General features: G+C 55.7%; 1 protein-coding gene across 1 annotated transcript; it reads right to left on the bottom strand.

The window, feature by feature from the left end:
* Window positions 1-213: 213 nt before the first annotated feature.
* FLCN (folliculin) lies at window positions 214-16,807 on the bottom strand. Its single transcript, XM_082861083.1, has 12 exons — window positions 16,736-16,807; window positions 12,516-12,788; window positions 11,127-11,273; window positions 9,956-10,177; window positions 8,958-9,118; window positions 7,277-7,368; window positions 5,616-5,791; window positions 4,135-4,248; window positions 3,253-3,376; window positions 2,112-2,243; window positions 1,893-1,998; window positions 214-1,232 (listed from the first exon to the last, which is right to left on the bottom strand). Exons 2-12 carry the CDS (start codon window positions 12,762-12,764, stop codon window positions 1,031-1,033), a joined length of 1,725 nt encoding a protein of 574 aa, XP_082717209.1. The 5' UTR covers window positions 12,765-12,788; window positions 16,736-16,807; the 3' UTR covers window positions 214-1,030.
* Window positions 16,808-20,821: the final 4,014 nt, after the last annotated feature.

Raw genomic sequence — 20,821 nt, 5'->3', positions numbered from 1 at the left:
AGTCATATAAACATGGTCTTCCTGTTAAATATAAATTAAACACAAAAAACTATAAACAAATCAGCAAAATTACCGGAAAATCCTTCCAAACCATGAATCCTTATTAAAAGTGTACACAGGGGCAATGAACCAGTCTTAAACTACCATACTCTGAAACTTAACTGCAGCCAAATGTAAACGTTTAAAGAAGCAATAGAGGGCAAAGTGATATGGAATAAAACTATGATGGGCTTCTCAACTCCACATCCAGTGAGCCAGGCCAGCCAAATGACTCCATCTGACATTTCAGCAAAGTATCCTCTTTGTGTAAAAAAGATCAGGGCTCGTCCTCAAGCTACAGGGTAATTTCAAAGCAACCACAGAAGAGCACGGCCAGAAGACTTGGTCGTCAGGTAACTTCAGAACATGAATTCCAGATGATCCAAAGAGGAGGAAAACATCCACTCCACCCCAAAAGGCATTCCCAGAGCCCTAACTTAAAACCAGATTACTAACAATGACTACAGATCAGAACATAACCTGAAAATTCACAAAACTCACATATGCATGCACTACCTGGAAAACCCTTGCTGAACTTGAGAACAGGAAGGTTCAACCTCAAGAGAGGGTATGACATTGCGGCTAAGACACCCCAGGCGGAGCTGGCCCGACACGTTTCCCTGTAAATTCTGAGATCAGCACCCACGAGAGGCACGAGCTGCACACCTTCCTCACGCTCTTCTCTCCCAGGGGTGCGCGAATGCAGAGGACTAACTGTCACAAGTCTCTCACTGCCCCCTTCAGGGCTGGAGCAATTCAAATAGCTTGTGGGATGGTGCCAAGAACTACACCAGGCCCGCATCCCACACAGAGGGCAAAGTTCAGCCCCAACAGTTTCCACTCCTTACTAGGAAACAGCTTCATGCCAGCAGTTTGGAAACGGGAGGACAGCCTGAGAACGCCATCACAGACCTGTGTCCGAGCTCCGCGGCAAGGACGGACGTCACCGCGTCCCAGGAGGCCCACCCAGACACAGTGTCCCGGGACGGGGTCAGCTGCGAGGCTCTGAGGCCATGGGGCTGCGGACCGTGGACAGGAGGTGCGACTTGTACGTCTTGCTCAGGCCTGTCATCCAGAACTTGAGCAGCTTGACGTTGTCCTCCTCGGACGCCCCGAGGATGCTCAGCAGCTTCTGTGTGTCCTCTTTGGGCCGGCTATCCACCTTGGTGAACTTAAAGAGGACCTTCACTTTGCTGCAGAAGACCAAAACCAAACACTCAGCTACCGCAGAACCGTCAGCAGAGTTCTGGTCCTGGGGCCTAAACGGCTTCAAGACCAGCAACGGCTCGGCAGGCACAGCGGGAACTGAGACAGGAGAGGCGGCACAGCAGAGCGGCGGCTCGCGCCTGCACCCAGGGTCTCCCGTTTCCCCACCGCTGCTGACGCTGGTGCAGCCAAACAGGGAAATTAAAAAGACAAATGTTCCTCCCATTCATAAAAGGGACAGGTGGCTCCTAAGCTCCATGGTACTGTCTGAAATCAGAACAGTGTTTGACTAATTAAATTTGACAGAAAATTACTAAGAAGGCGGGAGGAAATACAGTAACTTGCTTAATAAGGAGGGAACATCTGCTACCCGACCTTCCAATTCTTAAGTTAACTAAGCATCAAAATAACTGCCTCCCTTGGAGAGCACAGAGCAGCTTGAGGCTCAGGGGTGCAGGCTCACCTGCTCCAGGCCACCCAGCCAGGTCAGCGCGTGGTGGAGCCCCGCGTCTCTCGTCCACACCCCCTCCCGCAGCAGCCACGGCCTCACCTCTGTCTCTGGCCACGGCTCCTGCTTCTCCTGCTGCTGGCAGCCCAGCCCTCCCCTGAAAGCACAGACTCTAGGGGCCGAGGTGGCACCCGCTTACTTCATCCACTCTTCCTTGAGGCAGACGAGGCACTGGTCGACCACGTCCACCGACAGATTCTGGTTGGTCAAAGCTGCTTCCACTTTACTCAGGATGGTGGGGCCAGCTGGGGACAAGTGGGGCATGGCGGGGGGGTCAGCACGGGGAGGGCGGGGGCGGCCTCAGCGCCCCCCAGCCCGCTCGCCAGAGGGAGAGCAGGCCCTGCTCAGCGGTGCCCACCTCGGTCTGCGGCCACAGCACTCCCACTGGTCACGACAAACTCGTGCTTGCTGAGGGACGGCTCGTCCTCACAGCCGGCCGGCTGCAGGCTGGAGCGGGCGGCCGTGTGCACTTCCACCACCACAGCAAACTCTGCAGCGACACAAGACACGCTGCCCGTCAAGTGCTCTTCACCCCGGGACAAAGCCCCTCCTTTGCAGCTCCCAATCATCTCAGATCATCTGGGGAAAACTCCAGCCTCCTGAGCTGAACACTGGCACCTAAAATCTTCGGTAGCTTGTGAAGAGTTAAGCGTTCACTTTTGACTCAGTTAAACTAATAACGCACTGTATTATATTACTACAAATTACTGCGTATACCTCCACTGGTCTAATACCAACCAGCCCTGGGAGAGTGGCCCCGCTACAACCCATTTTACAGATGGGGAAACAGACTCAGAAAAGCTAAGTGACTTGCACAAGGTCACATGGCTAGTGGTGGTAACAATATCAAGCCCATCTCTGAGACGAGAGCCTGTGTTCTGAACACTGCCTCTTGGACTCATGGCCCAGCCTGGTTGCAGAGAGGGTGACAGCTCTGTGACCAACCTTCCCACCGCTCTCACGGATGTGCCTGGAGGAGGCCTAGACGTGCCGGATGCGGGGATGTGCACTCACAAAGGGATGTGCTGACTCCCGACCCCCCAGACCAAGAATGAGGGATGCCGATCAGCTTCCTGGCTCTCTGTCTAGAGCAGTAAGCTTGTCAGTCAGTCCCGAGGGCGGAGGGGGGCAGAGCAAGGGCCACTGAGCTGATGAGCACCGGGGATGGATTTCAGGCAGATAAACTCAGGAGAACAGAGAGGAAGGAAGACCACGAGGCGGAGGCTCAGTCCAGCGCCCCCTGAGCTGCCCCAGGGCCCAGGGCTGGGACCTGCCCCACAGAGAGCCACACCCCAGTGAGCAGCCCAGCCCAACCCTCACCCATCTTCAAGACAGACACTAGAAGCCAACGCCACGGGGAAAGCTGGTCCTGCAACGTGGGTCTTCCCGCCTGAGGCCAGCAGGCATCGTCCTCAAACCCACAGCTGAGGTCCCGTCACGTGGTTTCACTTCTGAGCCCTGACGTGCAGGGGCTCAGCCCGGACCGACGCGGCACGTACCTGAGGCCAGCACGTGGGGAGGGATCTGCACGTGGGGGCCGAGCCCCAGGAAGTTGCAGCGGTAGGCCTCCTCGTACTGGCTGCTGTAAGGGATGACGCGCACACAGCCCACGGGCAGCATGGTCTGAAGGACGGAACAACCCAGAGCTGAGCGCTGCCCGACCCGAGTCCCTCACCCACACCCCACGAGCCCCCTGCAGCTCGGTCCAGAGCCCTCGCATCCCGGCCCGCTCTGCAGGGTTAACTCTTCCATCATTCTCCGACTTCACAGACGTTCGTCTCTTCCCTCACCCACCAAAGGGATTCTAAGTTGTCTGAGAGATTGTTTCGTCTTGTACCTTCACGGGCCCAGGCAGACGGCTGGCATGCACACACGCTTAGAGCCGGACCTGGGCCTTGGCACCCCCTACACCTGTGGGACAGAGACAGCACGCCACATGTGCACTCCAGCCAGCCCGTTGATCAGGCTCTGTGCAGAGGACCACGTGGGGACCCAGGCCCGCCTCTGTGGCACAGGTGGCTTCTCAAAGGGATGCGGGGCTTGGGGAAGGGCGGATGGGAGAGTGATCAGTCTGTCAGGACAGCATAGACTCCTCGCTCGAAATGAAAGCTAAAAATGACTACCTTTTTTTTTTCTTCCTTTTTTTTTGGCCGCGCTGCGCAGCCTGTGGAATCTTAGTTCCCTGACCAGGGACAGAACCTGGGCCCTCGGCAGTGAAAGCACAGATGAATACCATTTTTAACAGTGGAGAAAAGCACAGGTCTTAGATCCAGGCGTGAACCTCTGCAACGAGTCTCTGGCACATCTTAACAGGTTTTTTAAAAACCCACTAGGCCAATACCGTCCTGCCACAAAACACAAAGGAAAGCAGATCCTCTCACCCGAAGAACTTCAAAGGCTGAATGGACAAGGTCTGCGTCTCTACTTTTCCAGATCACCTGGTTCCCCATGAGGACGTGCCAGGCCAGTGTGCGGAAAGATGGGGCACCCAAGACCTGAAAAACACGGTGCACTGCTTTCTGTCCAGAGGAAGTTATTTGTGTGTTCGTCTAGAAACTTTCTCCGTAGAGTGAAGGAAGACGGGCGGGAGAGCGGAAGTCACCTATCTTCTCGGGGAGGCTGGGTGACGTGCCCGAAACCAGGAGGAGGGATGGCCCTGTGCTCACACCTGAAGGTCCGACCCCAGGGCTCTTGTACACTTCAAGATCTTTTCCCCAATTCTATTTTTAAAGATTTGAAGCAGATAAAGTATTAGCTTTTTGCAACATGTACCCTCTCTCTCTACACCCTTAACTTTGGCCTAACCACTTGAGAGAGAGCCAGGGCTGTGAGTCTTCAGCACCGAGAGAGCTCGGTCCAGATGCCGGCAGCCCAGGGCCGCCCGCTGAGTGGACCCCCGTCCGGAGCCCCGGCCTCTAACCATGTCCTCTGGGCTGTGAGTCTCTCAATCTAGGGCTTGTGACTTCCTCATCTGTCCTGTTTTTATCCTGCTTTAATCAACTCCAATTAACTCCGCGGCACTGACATTTTAGAAGAGCTCAGCCTGTTGTCTTAGGGCTTGTGAAAATGGCCAGAAAAAAAGAGGAGGCTGTGACACTGCCTTTTACCAAATCCTACCAGCCCCCAAGGACTCCCACCTCCGGTGGAATTCAAGATCCCCTCCAGCTGTAATCCACATTAGCTGTAACCCACTGTAATCAACAAGGACTGCTGCCAAATCAAGGACGATTTAAATGAATGGTTTTCACCCCAAAGCCCCACAGAACACCTGCTGGTAAACCAGGCTTTACTTCATTTTCCAAAGTAAAAATAACTGTTTTCTGATAGAATTCATGCTCAACGTAAAAGTAAACAGAGAGAGGGTCTACGAAAGGCCAGCCTGCTTTGTGATCTAGCGGTCACTCCCGCTGCCCTCCCGGGCGGGGAGCAGCCCCGTCCCCGCCCCGCCCCCCAGCGGTGCAGGCTCCCGCGGATGCAACTCCTAGGGTCGCACGTTCAGGTTGTTTCCAGTTCTTTGTAAGAAAGGCCACTGTTTTCAATTTGCAAAGCATCTACGCTGTGTGCAAACCAACAATGCTGTTCAATTCCTTTAGAAGGTTCCAGAATGACAAGATTAGAGAACCATGAGAAGCCAACCGTTGGGCCTTTCTTTAGAGAACCCCCCTCCATCCTCACTGAGCCTGGGGCTGAGACACCCCAGATGCCCCCTGTCATCTTCAGCCACCCACCAAGAAGGTTCCTGGTCACCCCTGAACACAACAGACCCAAAGGAAAAGGCGTGCTGGATGGAGATGAGCCGGAAGGAGAGGACGGGGCTCTCGTCCTGAGTTTCTGATCCGGGCTCTACCTCTCTATCGCCTACCTGCCTCATGTGCCGAAGGGATTTAAAGACAGAGAGCTTTCGGGGCTGCCAGTTTCCACAGTCTGAGAGCAAGGACAAATCCGCTGGGCACTTGGTCGGCTCCCGCCCCTCGGCCCCCTCTTTCTCCTCCTCTCCAGCCTCAGAGCTGCCCCAGCTTTCCGATTCCTCTTCCAAGTCTGCAAGACAGACAACAAATTCAGTTACGAAATGTGCGTCCCTAGATTCTTTCGCTCTCTGGATGCAAGTCTTTGCACACGACCACTTCAGCCCAAGGCATCTCGTGGTTAAACCGGCCAGAAGGCTACTGATTTCTGGTTCCGACCAGCTGTCTACACTACCTGCTGCCACTGGAGTCCTGGGGTGGGCCAGGAGTGTTCAGTCTGCTATGTTCTGTCCACTGCCGGTTGGAAAAGTCAAGTCAGCGCTAAGGACGGTAACAGTGTGTGGGCGCTCCCCTAAAGATGTCCACACATTCTGTCCTTTAATCCTCTCGCCTGCCCTGGGTCAGTACTGCTCTCTCCGTCTTACAGAAAGGAATATCTGCTATCTCAATTCATCGTCACGACAACCCCAGGAATGCAGCATCCTCACTGCACAGCTCGAGTGAAGGGGCCTTGCTGTGCGCACAGGACACACACATCTTGGAGCCCGGAGCTGAAGGCAGGTCTGTACAGGCTGCAGCGTGTGCCCTGAACCCCTATGCTCACCCTGTGACCAAAATACGACCCAAGACGAGACAGTGAGCACCGCACGCCTGCACTCCTCTCCCCCGACGCACTCGGCTCTCCATGCAGATAAATCTCACCAGCAGACTGCCCTTGCCACCGTCACTAACCTAGAAACACGCCATCGCTCCGATAAATGGTTCCGGGCCGACCGCACTGTGAGGGCGCGGAAGTGGACTGCGCTTCTGTCTTCTCCGAGCGAGCCCTGCCCTTGATGAACCCGCCCGCCCTCCCCTTCGCAGGGAAGCCTGCTCAGGTGCAGGTCACCGGACGACAGGAACAAGTGCCAAACAGCTCCAGCTTGTTCAGGTCAATCGTTTGCAAAAAGAAGCACGTTGTAACAGAGGACACACAAGACGCATCATGAGTCTCGTTCACCCCGCCCCACATTTGAGATCCTGGACCTATGTCACTGAAAATCCAACCATCTCCAAAAGAAAAGCAGACTCCCAGACTCCCCTGGGCAGTTACGTAGAACACCCAGATGTGGAGATCTGATTGCAAACCTGGGGAGGGCCGCCCAGTTACCAGGAGGCTTGGGAACCACCGCCCTGATGAAAACCTCGGGTCCAACTAAAGGACAACATTTTACTGTTGAAGAGCAGAGAGCAGGTCCCCATCCAGACAGGCCGAGTAAGTGCTTCTTGTACGATAGGGACACAAAAGCCTCACTCAACCCACCTCTCCAGAGCGACAGCCCCGGGGATGGTCCTTCCCAACCTGCCCGGACAGACTCTTACACGTGACTGTCAGGGAAGATGAGGCAGGAAATCACAATAAAACCACGAAGAGCAAAGGGCAAGCTTTTGTAGACACGGCTCCTGGGGCCCCCTCCACCAGCTCTCTCTGCTGGGATGGAGGAGACGGGAGCTAAGCACGGGCCGACCCCAGGCCACAGCCGGCAGAGGCTCCCAGCACAGGCACCTCCCAGCTCACCCGCCAGCTGCTCCATCTGGACCAAGGTGTCCTCAGTGGGCGCGCCTTCCAGGAGCTTCTCGGTCAGCCGGCTGCCGCACGCCTTCAGGAGCCTGGGAAACACAGTGCCACCTATGCAGTGTTCTCGCCAAAAGGAAAACTAGACCCGAAGCCAATCAACCCTCCTGAGCTAACGACTGGTTAACAGAAAACATGGGCATAAAAGAACGAGTTGAGAACCACCACGAGGATTCGATCAGTCACAGGGGTTCCTACAGGACGCACAGCCCAGGCCTCTAACAAAAGGCAGGGAGGCTGGGGCAGAGGCGCACGAGGCGCTGCTCTAGACTAAGAGGCCTGGCACGATCTGCGCCCTGTGTGGTGGTGCGCTGGTCCCAATGCCAGAGTCAACTCGGAGGCAAAGCAGGAAACGTGAACATGGACTGGACTGGATGATGCTAAGCAATGAGTCCATTCTGTTGCATGTGATAATGGGTTTATGGTTGAAGTGATACAACTAAGACTTGCTTTAAAAAACATTCCAGAAAAAAAAAAGTGAAGGACAGATGAAAAAGCAGTGAAAGGTCGCTAACTGCTGAAGTAGGAGAGTGTGAAGTTCCTTGTAGTATTATACTTCGGGTCTGTCTGAAATTTTCCCAAATTAAAATAATTCCTAGGGGCTTCCCTGGTGGCGCAGTGGTTGAGAGTCCGCCTGCCGATGCGGGGGACACGGGTTCGTGCCATGGTCTGGGAGGATCCCGCATGCCGCGGAGCGGCTGGGCCCGTGAGCCATGGCCGCTGGGCCTGCGCGTCCGGAGCCTGTGCTCCGCAACGGGAGAGGCCACAACAGTGAGAGGCCCGTGTAACGCAAAATAATAATAATAATTTCTAAAAGATAAGAGGAACTGTCTGCCGGGTGGGGGAGACAAATATTTTTCTCTTTAGTTTGCAGGTTCTCAGAAGCTGCACTCAAGGATCACATGTGAGGAACGTCACCCACACCAGGACCTGATTTAGGTGATGCTGCACAGGAATGAGAATCTGGGGAGTCTTTGGAAGGAACATATCCTGCAGTGGGAGGAAGAGAAACAACCTGTGGCCGGAGGACAGACTGTGGTGGTTTCTAAGTGTGTCCACAAATCTGTTGGTACTCCTCCCTTCCAACGGCGGGGCCCGGTCCTCCCCTCCCGCCTAGGCTGAGCTACTTCTAACAACCAGGTGCAGGCAGGGCCCGTGTGCTGCTGAGGCTGGGTCGTGAGAGCCAGCAGAGCCCACCTCGCTCTCCCCGGATCACCCGCACGACCGTGGCGAGCAGAGGCCTCCCGCCCACGGCCAGACCGGCCTGCCAGCCCCGAGGGAGCCCAGCCTTCACACGACAGCAGCTCCGCCTAAGGACCAGGGCCAGAACGGCCCAGCTCAGCCCCTGTCTGAGTCCTGACTCACAAGTGCTGTACGAGACAAGCACTCACTGCTGCTCACAAAAACGGAGACCACTGGTCTTGGTCTAGGAACTTCACCTTAAAATTATGGCTGGGAAGGGAGCTCCACCTTAACGCGACTTCCACGCACTCAGAGGAGAGAAGGACTGAACCCAGTTCAGGACTCATGCGTCACAGCACAGACCTGTCAGCAACTGTCCCCCCCAAGCTGGGCACAGTCCGGCCAACGCCCCAGCGGCCACGAGAAGACCGAGTCTGGTTACCAGGCGAAGGAGGTGTGCAGGCACGCCCACAAGCTGTCATCGTTCGTCAAGGACGTCAGCGAGCGGGCAGCGTTGCCGTTCCTTTGGTGCAGGAACGGTGTGAAAGCAGTGTTCATCCTCTGGGCACGCTGTGGGCACCCAAACTGCTCCGCCTCAAACACCTGACACACAAGGGGAAGGGGAAAGACCCTTAACGACAAAAGCAGCCAGCAGCCCAGGCCCCAGTCTGCTCTCTGGGACAAGAGCAAAGAAGGGCCCCGGGTCTCATCCCAAAGAGAACAGCTTTGTCCCCCCGCTGGATCAGAAGCCACCTGACAAGAGGCTCAGTTAGGAGTCTCTCCTGCGGCCTCCCCGACACCGACTCTTCGGCACGTGACGGGGCTCGGGGGGCATCTGCGCTTTCCAGGCACCCCCGTTTCCAGGCACGGGGGGCTTCTGCTGCTCAGACCCTGTGTGGGCGGGACACGTGACCACTTCCTGCGAGGGGGGAGAGGAGCCCGGCCTCCAGCCCCACCTGTGCACCCCAGCAAGCAACTGGGCAGCAACACCACTCCAGCCTGACCACAGCGCGCAGACCCCTGCTTCCCTGCGATGGACATAAACACGCTGCTGGGGCTTAAGCACTGTTTGTTCCCAGAGCACCACTGGCCTATCCTGGGCGGCCCTGGAGATGCAGGGCCGTGGCTGGAGATGCATGGTAGGTGCAAGTCTGTCACACCACTAGTGGACAGGCTGCTGAAATGATGGTCAGAGGAAGCAGAGACAGCGGGGATCAAACCAAGCCTCTGACTGCAGTAAAGGCAGAGCCAAGCGAGAAGCAAGACAACGACAGACTCGAGAGAGACACTGAAGCCAGCAGGACTGGCTGGCCCCGGGCCTATCGCCGCAACTCCGACTCCGCGGCGGCCAGGGGACCCCCAGGCAGGAACGCTGCCCTGCTCCTGGCCCCTCGCACACAGCCCTCCCTCCCCCCACCCACTACCCTGCCTCGGGGCCACCTTGAGCGCCTTGCCCTGGAGCTCGTCGATGATCCCACGGATCTTGCCCAGCAGGAAGGGCCAGGAGTTGATGAGGTAGATGCGGTCCATCATGATGGCGATGATGCTGTACCAGCGCTGGAAGCCCCGGGCCAGGCTGTCCTTGATGAAGAATGTGTGGCTGAACACAAAGCCGTGCTGCTCGTCCCCAAAAAAGATGGGGCCCTCGCGGCCGGGGCACACCTGGGACACAAGGACAGCGCTGCAGGACACCGCCCTCTGTGCGCTGCAGCACTCAAACCCTCGCGCTCACTCTTCTTTCTGCGCTAATTAATCAGCATCAGTTACAGGGAGAGTGGAAAGGGCAGGGATGAGAAAGGAAAACTCTGCTCATCTCTCCCGTGACCGAACTTCCTAAAGAGAACGTTCGTTACCATGAAACCCAAGGACCAGTAGGTTCGTTAATTTTTCTTACCTTGAGTCATAAATAACTCGTATACAAGTATTACATCTACCCCAGGCTCAGATTTGCCAACATCACTCATCTGGAACATACCAGAGAACTGGCAAGTCAAAACAGCCACTGCAGAGTCCACGTAATAAAAAATCTGCATACGTTATGTGTAGGAGAGAACGTGGGTCTCCCTCACACCACACCCACTCTTACACACAACCCCACCAGACACGATCAGCTGCCCACCGGCAGGGACACAGCCAGGCGGGCACATGGCAGCAGTGAGTGAGGACGATCAAGTGGGGCAGTGACAGGAAGTGTGAGCGACTAGACTGTGAACTCTGTGACAAAGACACAGAGGCTAAGACAACTCGACAACGGCAGCCACGTGTCTTAGAAACACAGACTCACGCCTCAGTCGGCTAAGAGAGCACGTGATGAGCACTGAGGCTCTGACGTGACAGAGACGACACGAAGGTGACATCTGATGGGAGCCACACACCTACAAACACTGCACACCTTAGCAACACGTCCACGAAGAACGAATAATGAAAGCCTGGTGCTTAAAATGGTAAGTTAGCAACGAACCAGGGTGCAACGTGACTCACTCCAGGACCTGCCCGGCCGTCTCCGGGCTGCCGTCTGCCTTCCTTCCCGTAACCGACACCGAGCTTGCTCAGGGCGTGCTGGCGCGCACGTGAGCGACTCTCGCAGAGGCCCCGGGTCACGGGTGCTCACCTCACAGCTCAGGCTCCGCACACAGGCCTGGCGGACAATGCTGAAGAGCTGGGGGTGGTTGGGGTGCTGGTGACTGACGTACTTGATCGAGGTCTCCTTGTCATGGCTGATGTACCCAGGATGCCCTGCAGCAAGTGACCGGCAGCCCTGCCCACGAGAAAGGGAAGAAAACCTGTTAGCCAGCAACATGCTTGCTGACTCTTATGCAAATCTCAAGCAGAAAATTCAATCTGTTTTCACATAAGAACAACCGGCTCCTAGAGTTATACTTGACTGAGGATTTCCGTGTTTCCCGAGTAGGAAAGTCAGGATGCACACATCACAAAGGTCGTCAGAGGGCATCGAATCTACTGAACACAGAGGTCACTGGACCTCATCTACTGGCACTTATGCAGCAGGGATCCCGAAGAGCTCTGTACCCATCACCTCACCTAATCCAAGGAGCAAACCTGTGAGACAGTTACCGGGAGAATCCCCACCTCACAGGTGGCAAAACTGAGGCCCGGAGCCTCCGTCCTCGATCCGGGCACGACCACTTGGAAGGGACCTCGTGCCAAGGGAGGCTGCCACACTCTGGCACTGGCGTGGCCGCCTGAGAACACATGCTCAGACCCCCTGCCATGGGGAAGGGGCCAGACTGGCGGCCCTGGCTGCTGCCCCTCTGAAGCCACCGTCACGTTGGCGCCAATGCTGTGAGCCCCGGCGGCAGCCCCCAACCTGGGACTGCGCAGAGAGGCCCCGGAGCCAGCCCCTCCCTGGGCGATGCAGGACGCCTCCCAAGGCCGTTCCAGCTCAAGGACCCGCCCCCAAGGCCCCCACCGCGCAGGCCTCCTTCCTGCCTGCCTCTCCATCACAGGCAGCGGCCGTTCCCAGCGGAGGGCCCTCCCCACCTCTGCTCCCCACCCTCGATCCCTCACAGTGAATCAGTCAAGCTCGAGCTCAGCGACTGCTTCTCAGCGGAACGAGGCTAACACGGCTGGGTTGTTGTCCACCCTGTAGTGACAGGTCCAACGCCACCCTGATTTCCAGTCCCGACCCAGGGCTCCAGGTGAAGCAGCCGCCTGGTGCGGGGACCTAACCTTCATCCCCCAGAGCTCAGGAAGCGGGCAGGGTGCCCGCGAGGAGGACGCCAGACTGACGGACGGGAGCCGAGAAGGCAGCGCGTGGACACGAGTGAGCGAGGCGAGGCCGGAAGGGCAGGCCCCACGGTGGTGGCCAGCGTCGGCTGGCCCAGGGTTGTCTGAACAAGCTAAAGCTGGGACGTAGGGAAAGGACCGGAGGGAAGGAAAGCAGCAAGTGCACACCACACGCCCACGCCCGTGAGGCCACGCCCGCGGCGTGCGGCCTCCGCGGAGAAGAAACGCCCCCGACGCCCCAGGAGACACTGGCCTCGCACATGTCCGACTTCTTGGGCCCCGGGCTGCTGGACTCCGCGCTGGCCCCTTCCGCCGGGCTGTGGGCGCGGAGGCGGCTGCTCATCTGGATGCCGCCCTCCTCTTCCTCAGCGTGCTCGCCCCGGCCGGGGCCGTCCCCGCTCCCCGCCCCTTGCGGAAGCGGGGCGTGCAGGACCTCTGTGCAGAAGAGCGTGCGGGGGCCGTGGAGCTCGCAGAAGTGACAGAGCGCGACGATGGCATTCATGGCGCCCTGGAGACTGTGCCAGGCCTGCTGGGGAGAGGAGGGAAATGCCATGAGCTGGCCCCAGAACCTGCCGGCTCCAGAGCCCAGCGACCTCTGCTGTCCTCAACGGGCTTCTGTCCAGCAGAGGCAGGTCACCCAGCCAGGCAGCACTGCCCAGCACCCACTCTGGGCCAGCACTGCATCGGCGGCAGGGGACACAAAGCAGACACCGTGCCTGTCCACAAGGAGTTAGGACAAAGAGGAGGGGAAACTTAATGCGGGATCACACAGAAACCCTTCAGTCAGGACTGTGCCGGCAGGGCCACGAGGTGGGCAGATGGTGACGGACACACACACACACACACACACACACACGCGCCGCCCTGGGGGCATCTGTTCCATGGACAGCAGTGGAGCGGCTCCCGTGTGCCGGGCGATGTTTCAGGTGATGTGATGCCGCCTCACGGAGCTTACCTTCCAGGAGGGCAGGGACACACGGCACACCGCTTTCTCTAGTGCGGTGACCGACCGCATTAGGGAGACAAGGACAGGGGTCCAGGACAGAGAAACACTGGAGGAGGGGGGATGTAGTTTTGGACAAAAGGACTCCCAGGTGACAGCGGAAGGAACAGAGGGCACCACGGGGGCTGAGGAGGGGCCGTGACGGGGCCTGAATGTCTGCAGAGCCGGGGGGTGAGGGCAGAAGACAAGCAAGAGGTGGATTTTAGGGACCCTTCTAGGCCATGGTAAGACCCTGAACTTTTCTTCAAAGATCAGAGAACCTTTGGTGGGTTCTGATGAGAAACACAATAAATTAGAATGTTATTTTAAAAGGTCGTTCTGGCCACTGTGCAGGAGCCAGGGCGGACGCAGGGAAGCGAGCTGGCCTGGGCCAGAGTGGGTGGGGGAAGGCGCTGAGGACCGTCAGAGCGTGAGTGTGTCCCAAAGAGATATGCAGACGCTGCTCACGGGCGGACTGTAGAGCACAAAGAAGGAAGCGGGGGACGTGGGGGATGGGAGAAGACGGCCGAGAGCAGCGCCTACTAAGCCTCCAGTGGAGATGATGATGACAGGCCACGGGAGATGGGAGTGGGGCAGCCAGGGCTGGGGGACCTAGGCCCCAGAGCTCAGACATGGGAGGGAGGAAGAGCTGGTCAAGATGACAAAGGAGGACAGGCAGTGAGGCGAAGTCCAGTATCACGCCGGAGACCACGTGAGCAAAATCGCCCCGGAGGAGGGCAGCAGAGGGCGGGGAGGGCGTAGCGGGAACGCAGGCGCGCTGTCCTCTGCGGGGAAACCTTAAAGGTGGGGCGTCTGTCCACTGGGCTCCAGCAGGTAGTGCAGAAACACAGGCGGGACAGTGACCGCCCAGCCGACGTGACACGTGTGACACAGCAGGGCCTGGGCGCCAGGCTAAAGTGGGAACAAGTCTTCTCCAGACCACAGCATCCAAGAGCCACGTGTGGCAGCTCAGATCCGAATCAACGACGATGAAGCGCCTCCCTCCTGTCTCGCCAGCCACATGTGGCTCGCGGCCACCATTTTAAAAGGACAGCACAGACCGTGGGAGGGACATTTCTATCACCACAGAAAGTTCTCTTGGACAGCCGTGCTCAAAACAGTGAAGGACAATTTCAGTTACTGACGTCTGACTGTGTAGCGGACACCGGCAGGATCCACTGGAGAACGCCAGCCCCCATTACAGAATCAAAGGTCAGACATGCTCTGTGCTCACCCCCTGGTCAGCAGGCGCAGGCCTGAGCGTGGCCTGGCCAGTCAGAGGCACCTGCTTGGGACGCTGAACCCAGAGGACAGAGGCAAGGCAGCAGACAGTGTGAACACGCACAGCGGGGGCGGGGAGTCCGCGGAGCGGGTCCCGGGGAGCGGCACCCTCGCCCACCGGGCCCGGCGGGTCCCTCCACGGGCCCTCGAGAGGCCTCCCGCTGGCGGCTGCACTCGGAGCCACTTCGCTACCCGCCTGCTCGCTCTGCCACCACCCGATGTCTGCGGTCAACCACTCAGCTGACATGGGCCGCCCACCTGTCCGCACAGGCTAGTAGGAGCGGCAGAGGCCAACCCAAAGGAGACATCTGGGGGTCAGACAGGGGACGGGAGGGGCAGCTGGAGGCCATGGCGAGCCAGGGCACGGAGGGCTCCCGGAGGGAGCTGAGCAGTGGGACAGAAGACAGTTTAAGACAGGAGGACATTTAGCTGGAAGACCTTGAGCTCCATGGAGATTCTAACAGCAGAGGGCCAGGAGGGCAGGGCCGGTGAGGAAGGCCCTGAACGCCGCCCCCAGCCCTCCAGCGGCTCGCTCCTCGCGCGCGGCCTCTCCCTGCACGCCCCCTGCTCAGAGAGGGCCCTCAGCAGTGCTCACACCCAGCCACCTCTCTCAGCTCCCGACACACAGTGGGCACCAAACTGACGGGGGGTAGACAAGTGAATTTAGGAGCTGCCTGGAGAGAGGACAGTTGTTGCCACAGAAAGGGGAATGCTCGTGGATGATGTCAACACGAACCTCTACACCCAGCAGGACCACACAGCCACCACCCCACCCAGGTGACAGCCAGCAAGGCCATTTCCAAACGAGTCAGGCACTGCAACGGCGGTCAATACCTCAGCTCTAAGACCTGACGCTTTCTAGGTAAGGAAAAAAATGAGAGCCAATTCTAAGAGCAGTGGGCATGGGGAAAAAAAAAAAAGCAAGCAGCTTACAGCCAATCTCAAGTGAGAACATCACACAGAGGATGTGGTTCTGAGTGGCTCAGCAGGCCACTTGCCTCGTAAGCAGCAAGCGACGGAAAGCCGATGTTGTGGTCGAAGTCTACAGCCATGTTTCATAAAGGAGCCCTTGTCATACCGGTACTTATATTTATATTTAAATGTCTATATAAAACATAAGATATTTAAAAATATAAAGTCCTCATCCTTCCTGCTCTTGGTTATAAGGGGGCAGCACCCACATCATGCCCATTTAACCCTTCCGACCACAGGCCCACCCTTACATGGGAAGGAGAGAGCAGAGGTGATGTTGCTAAGCTACTTCCCGTGGGACAGGCTACTCTTACTTTGCTGTAAATGGGAAGCACTCCTGTCTGACAAGAGTTCGGACTACTGGAATCAGGGGTGCCACAGCCTAGATAAAACTTAGCTCTCCAGACCTGCGCACGCGGAAAAACGTCTGTCTCCAGCCCCGAGCAGCCAGGTGACCTCCGACAGGTCCAAATACCTCTCTCGGCTCTAGCCTAAAGCTGAGCCCCACAGGCCTGGGAGGGAACTACGGCCCGTGGCACCCGAACTCGGGCAGCATGAGGCCGGGTCTCCACTCACTCTCGGATTCCAATCTCTCTCTACCGGATGCCCAACAGTCCTTCCTTTCCAACCAGCCTTCCAGAAACCAAGAGGCAAAAACCCTCCCCCGCCCGACAGGCTCAACATTACACCCTGAAAGGCAGGGTCCTGTCCACGCCCCCTCCCATCGCCGACAGTGACGTGGGCACGACCCCCTCCCGCGGTGCACCCTGGCCCGGGTCCCTCTACCCCACTGCGGTCCGCCCGAGGACCACGGAAGGTTAAGGATGCGCTGAGCCCGGCAGCTCTCGACCCGCATCACACACGCCGCAGCTCCCCGACGGCGGCCCGGCCTCGTGCACGGGGGACAGGCGTGTGACACCCGAAGGTACCGCGGCGTCGCGCCACTGTCACTCAACCACTGGTAACCTGGCGCCTCAGCATGTCCTCTCGGAGACCCGGGTCCCCCGGCCACTCCGAGGGCCCCCGCAGGGCTGCCAAGTATCCCCGCGCTGGGGACCCAGTGCCTCCGGCCGCCGCGACCCACCCCTTCCGCAACCAGGCCGCGCCCGACCGTACCCGCCATACTGGTCGCCCCCTCAGCTCCAGGGTCGCCGAACCCTGCCACCCCGCCCCCCAGCCCGGCTTCCCCGGCCGGCGGGTTCGGCCCCCCTCGCCCTGGACCGCGCGGCCCGACTGACCGGACAGGCCGGGGAGCCGCCCTGGCTCCAAGCTCCAGGTCGCGTCGCGTCGCGCCGCGCCCCCCTCCTGGGTCTCCGGCCTTCCCCCCCTCCCCACTCTCTCGGCCTCCCTCCGGGTCCGCGAAGTGGCTCTCCTCACCGTGTACCCTCACAGATCCGCCGCGCCCGCCTCGGGGCGCGTGACTCGGCCGGGAGGTACCACCGCCCGGGCCGAGGAGGGGGAGCGGGCCGTCCAACGCCCCCACCCCGCGAGGCGCGCGGAGCCCCACCAGACTCACAGCCCGGGAAGACAGCACGAGCCCGGCAGCTCCAAAGTCCGGCGGAACGCTGCAACAGCTGCCCGACCCCCTCCGCCGCCCCAGCCCGTGCCCCCACCGAGAAGCCCGGAGTGGTTCCGCCCGCGTGGGCGGGGGCAGCGGAGGAAACCATTCCAGAAGGGGGGAAGGATGCTTTAATTAAAAGGTTTTAAAGAGATTTGAGGAAAAATATATCTATCCTAGGACTCCCAGTCCACACCGAAGGAAGAAAGAAAGAGAACGTCGCGACGTTATAAATGACGCTGTAATTCCTTTTGGTTTCACCGTTAGTTTTCATTAAATTTCCGTTGGAACCAGTCTTCGGTGGAACGTGCGGGCAGGGGGCGGGGCGGGAGACGGTCGCCCGGTGACGCACGAACTGCGCGACGCCGGGGAAGGCGGGGTGGGGTGCGCATGCGCGACTGGCTCCCTCTCTTCCCTACCCAGCAGCGCGTCAAGTTTTTTAAGAAAACGTAGTTACCGAGTGATAATCTTCTTGAACCTGGGCGCCTTTTATTCAGCCTGTGTACTTAGAGGTCAGTCCGAAAGCCCTCAGGGCGTGATGTGACGTGGCCGAGGGCTGCTGGTTGACTTGCGGGGCCGCTTCTCTCTGGCTTATGAATTTTACTGAGTTTGCCAAATGCTCTTTGAAAGCCTTAGTGGAAAGGTTCCAGAAATGTTTGCAGCCTCCTAGTATGTCTGTGCCTTTCCAACTTGTAAAAGAAAACATTTCCAACAACTGTAATCTTGTTATTTCCCATTTTCTCTTAGTGGTAGTTGTTCTTGAAACATTGGTTTAGTCGGGTTTTAAGCCAAGAAAAAAATTGCTTTTTCATTTTGTAACTTTAATTCCAGGAATTAACTTCCTCAGTTTGTCACTGGAGGACACCATCTTGATCAGATTATCCTTATTTCCATGATGATAGGCTAATGGAGGTCGCAAGTTAAGGAAGGTTTATTCAACCACTGACATTTTCAATAAAACTCAACGCGCATTCGACGGCAGCTCGACCCCATTTATGCCATTAATATCTTTGCCAGCACCACTTTTGGAGGTGCTTTCTCAAATAAATCTATAAATCTGTTTAAAAGTAACAACTACAGGGCAATTCCTTGAATTAGTGAATTGTACCAAGGGTTAATTAAACTGACTCAAAGAGGATAAACTTTTAGGGACATTCAACAAAAGGGACATGTCAGAGGTCAGAAAATGTAACCCACCTTATCAGTGGGAAAGGCGATCAAAACTCAGCAGCAATGTTCACAAAGTATAGGTGGCAATACTCCCCAATAATGCTCAACTAAATGAAATACCATGCTAAACTCAGAGCTTCTATCCCATAACAGGAATGTTAAGAAATGTTACCAAAAGTGTTGGATGTACTCTTGCCTGGCATTTATAGTCCAGAACATGTTTTTCCATCACTGAAATGGGCTCAATCAGAATTAAAGATTTCTTGATGCTTTTCTGCCTTCCTACTGCCAAACGAAGGGGCTTTACTGGGGATGTATTGACAGCTGAGCATCCAGACTGAGGGGGTGCTTCCCGGATGCCAGTTGCCAAGACCACAGAGCCAAGTGAAGAGAGAAAAGTAAGTCTCACTGTGAAAATGTCCTTTGAGGTTTTCAGGTGCACTCTCCCTAACATATGCCCTTGTGTAGCTATAGAATACAGCTGGGCTTTATCTTTGAGTCAAAACCACCATGTCCCTGAATTAGTTTTCAGTTTCAGAAGGAAGAGGTATGTTTTATTTGTAGGCAAGTTGGATCTAACACTTTTAATCATGTCATTTTAAGAGTACTATAATAGGTTCCCTGTTATAAGAATAAATAATCATCTCAGCTTTCATTTCTTGCATTCCCTGGGTTTTTAGATATGTATAACAGTTTGGGAGTCTGTCCAGCTGCTGAACGGCAGCAAGTAATGGGTAATATTTCAGAAGGAGAACTCGTGCAGGACTTGTATATCACGTTGAGGTTTTGGGATATTAGACAGTCAACTCTGCGTATAAGGTGTCCGGCCAGTTGCAAGGCAAGAATTACTAATCGTCCAATATTATCTCTTATAAAAAAAAAAACCCTACAGTTTATTTTGCATTTTTTATCACAGCACTTTCAGGAAACTTTAAAAAAATTAATTCTCCTCCCCAATTAGAATTCAACTGATAGCTTGCTTGTGTTTTAATCTAATACTAGCCGCTTCTTAAACCCCAAGCAGCTACTTTTTAGTCTAATAATAAACTTTAACAGTCCATTATGGATACAGGCTTATTAAATGCCTTTTACAATTAGCAAAAGTTCTCTGGTTTCAGCTTTTGATTTTAGAACAGGATACAGATAGGATTTTGTCTTTGTGCACCACCGTTAAGTAATTTAACTGCCTAAAAAGAGTAGCCATCATATTTCCCCATTCACAAGTATCTGATTTACTCTGTCATTTATTTTCTCTGGGCCCTTTGCAACTGCTCAGGCTTACATGCAAATAACAGTTTTCTTCTACAAATTGGCTACTGTTTCAAGTTGCAACCCAGAAACTTAGAATTTACAAATCCAAAACTGCATCTTTGAAAAGCAAGTAATAGAAGAGAATTAGAACACAAGTTGACCATTGGCATAGACAGAGGAGGGAATGTGAACAAGGACGGTCCACCTGTGAATGCCACGCTTAAAAAGCTAAGAGGGGTTTATAAGACCCTCTGCTAAATTATGTACTAGAAAAGTAAAAGCATTTGTCCCTGGTTAGATGACACAGGCATTATATCCTGTTACTAGGGCTAGTTAGGATTCTTCCCAGGAATGTTCTATTATCCAGCTTTGCTTGGGATTCCAATGTACTTACTAAACAAAGTAAAGAAGGTGCCTTCCATGCAGGCCAGAAAAATTCCATTATTGCCCATTTAGTACCATTCTTTGGCTCAGAAAACATCTACTGTCATTTCAAAAACATGCAACCAGATGTTTCTTTAAAGAATACCTTATACCAGTATATCTCAAACTGGAGGCCCCGCAGACCAAGCTACTCACCTAATAAAGTCTAGACTAGAAGCTGAATACTGTCCCTTTGAGGGGAGGTGGGGGGGTTCCCACTGGGCACCGATACAAATAGAAACACATATAACGCAAGTACTGAATTCTGAGGGTGATCAGTTATTCTCGTTAATCTGGAGTACTTATTAACATTTGAGAGCACCATGAAAAGACACACTTTAAGAGTCCACAGAGAAACAGTAGGTCCACTAATGAACACCAACCCCAGGCTACGTCCTTGGACCTCAGAAACTGCCCTACTTGCCTAGGTGCAAGCTCACCATCTTCGGGCACCATCAAAATGCTACAGGTATTCATAAGTGAACGTGTTCACAAAGGGAGCTGCTGCTGAGAATTAACTCCAAGGAATGGCTGAGGCTATCTTAACTATTCACGCAAACAGATTCTGGTAACTATTCAAAAACGAGACTCAGGCAGTGCCAGGCAACATCTGCTCAGCATGTGGGGTCTCATGCTCACTTCTAGTAACAAACGAGGCCACTCATCTTGACCCAAGATTTTCAAAAGCCACTGCTGTCGAGAGAAACCGCTGGACAGTTGAATAGAAACAGTGTAGCAGAGCCATTAACCACACATTAGAAAAGGGAAAAAAGTCTCCCAAGGGATTCATAGAATGTAGGTGGCTGGAGGAGGTGCCCTGTGGAACTGGGTCCCCGACGGTTTGTGGAGGGGGAGGCCTGCCTCCTGGGCTGTATTGCCACGTGGACACGGGGGCTGCAGTGAGGCGGATCCCCAGCACCCT

This window comes from Leucopleurus acutus (assembly GCF_964270905.1).
Source record: "Leucopleurus acutus genome assembly, chromosome: 19".
Classification (NCBI taxonomy): domain Eukaryota; kingdom Metazoa; phylum Chordata; class Mammalia; order Artiodactyla; family Delphinidae; genus Leucopleurus; species Leucopleurus acutus.
Note: the sequence above shows the minus strand (reverse complement) of the source record. Positions and strands in the feature narration are given on the sequence as shown.

What these genes read in the sequence shown, in the direction of transcription:
- FLCN (XM_082861083.1), bottom strand. Translation starts at nt 12,764, where the DNA reads ATGAATGCCATCGTCGCGCTCTGTCACTTCTGCGAGCTCCACGGCCCC. An exon ending in TCCAGGGCAAGGCGCTCAAG is followed by an intron (nt 9,119 to 9,955) that starts GTGGCCCCGAGG and finishes CTTGTGTGTCAG; the next exon opens with GTGTTTGAGGCGGAGCAGTT. An exon ending in CAGCCTTTGAAGTTCTTCGG is followed by an intron (nt 3,377 to 4,134) that starts GTGAGAGGATCT and finishes TCCGTCCTTCAG; the next exon opens with ACCATGCTGCCCGTGGGCTG.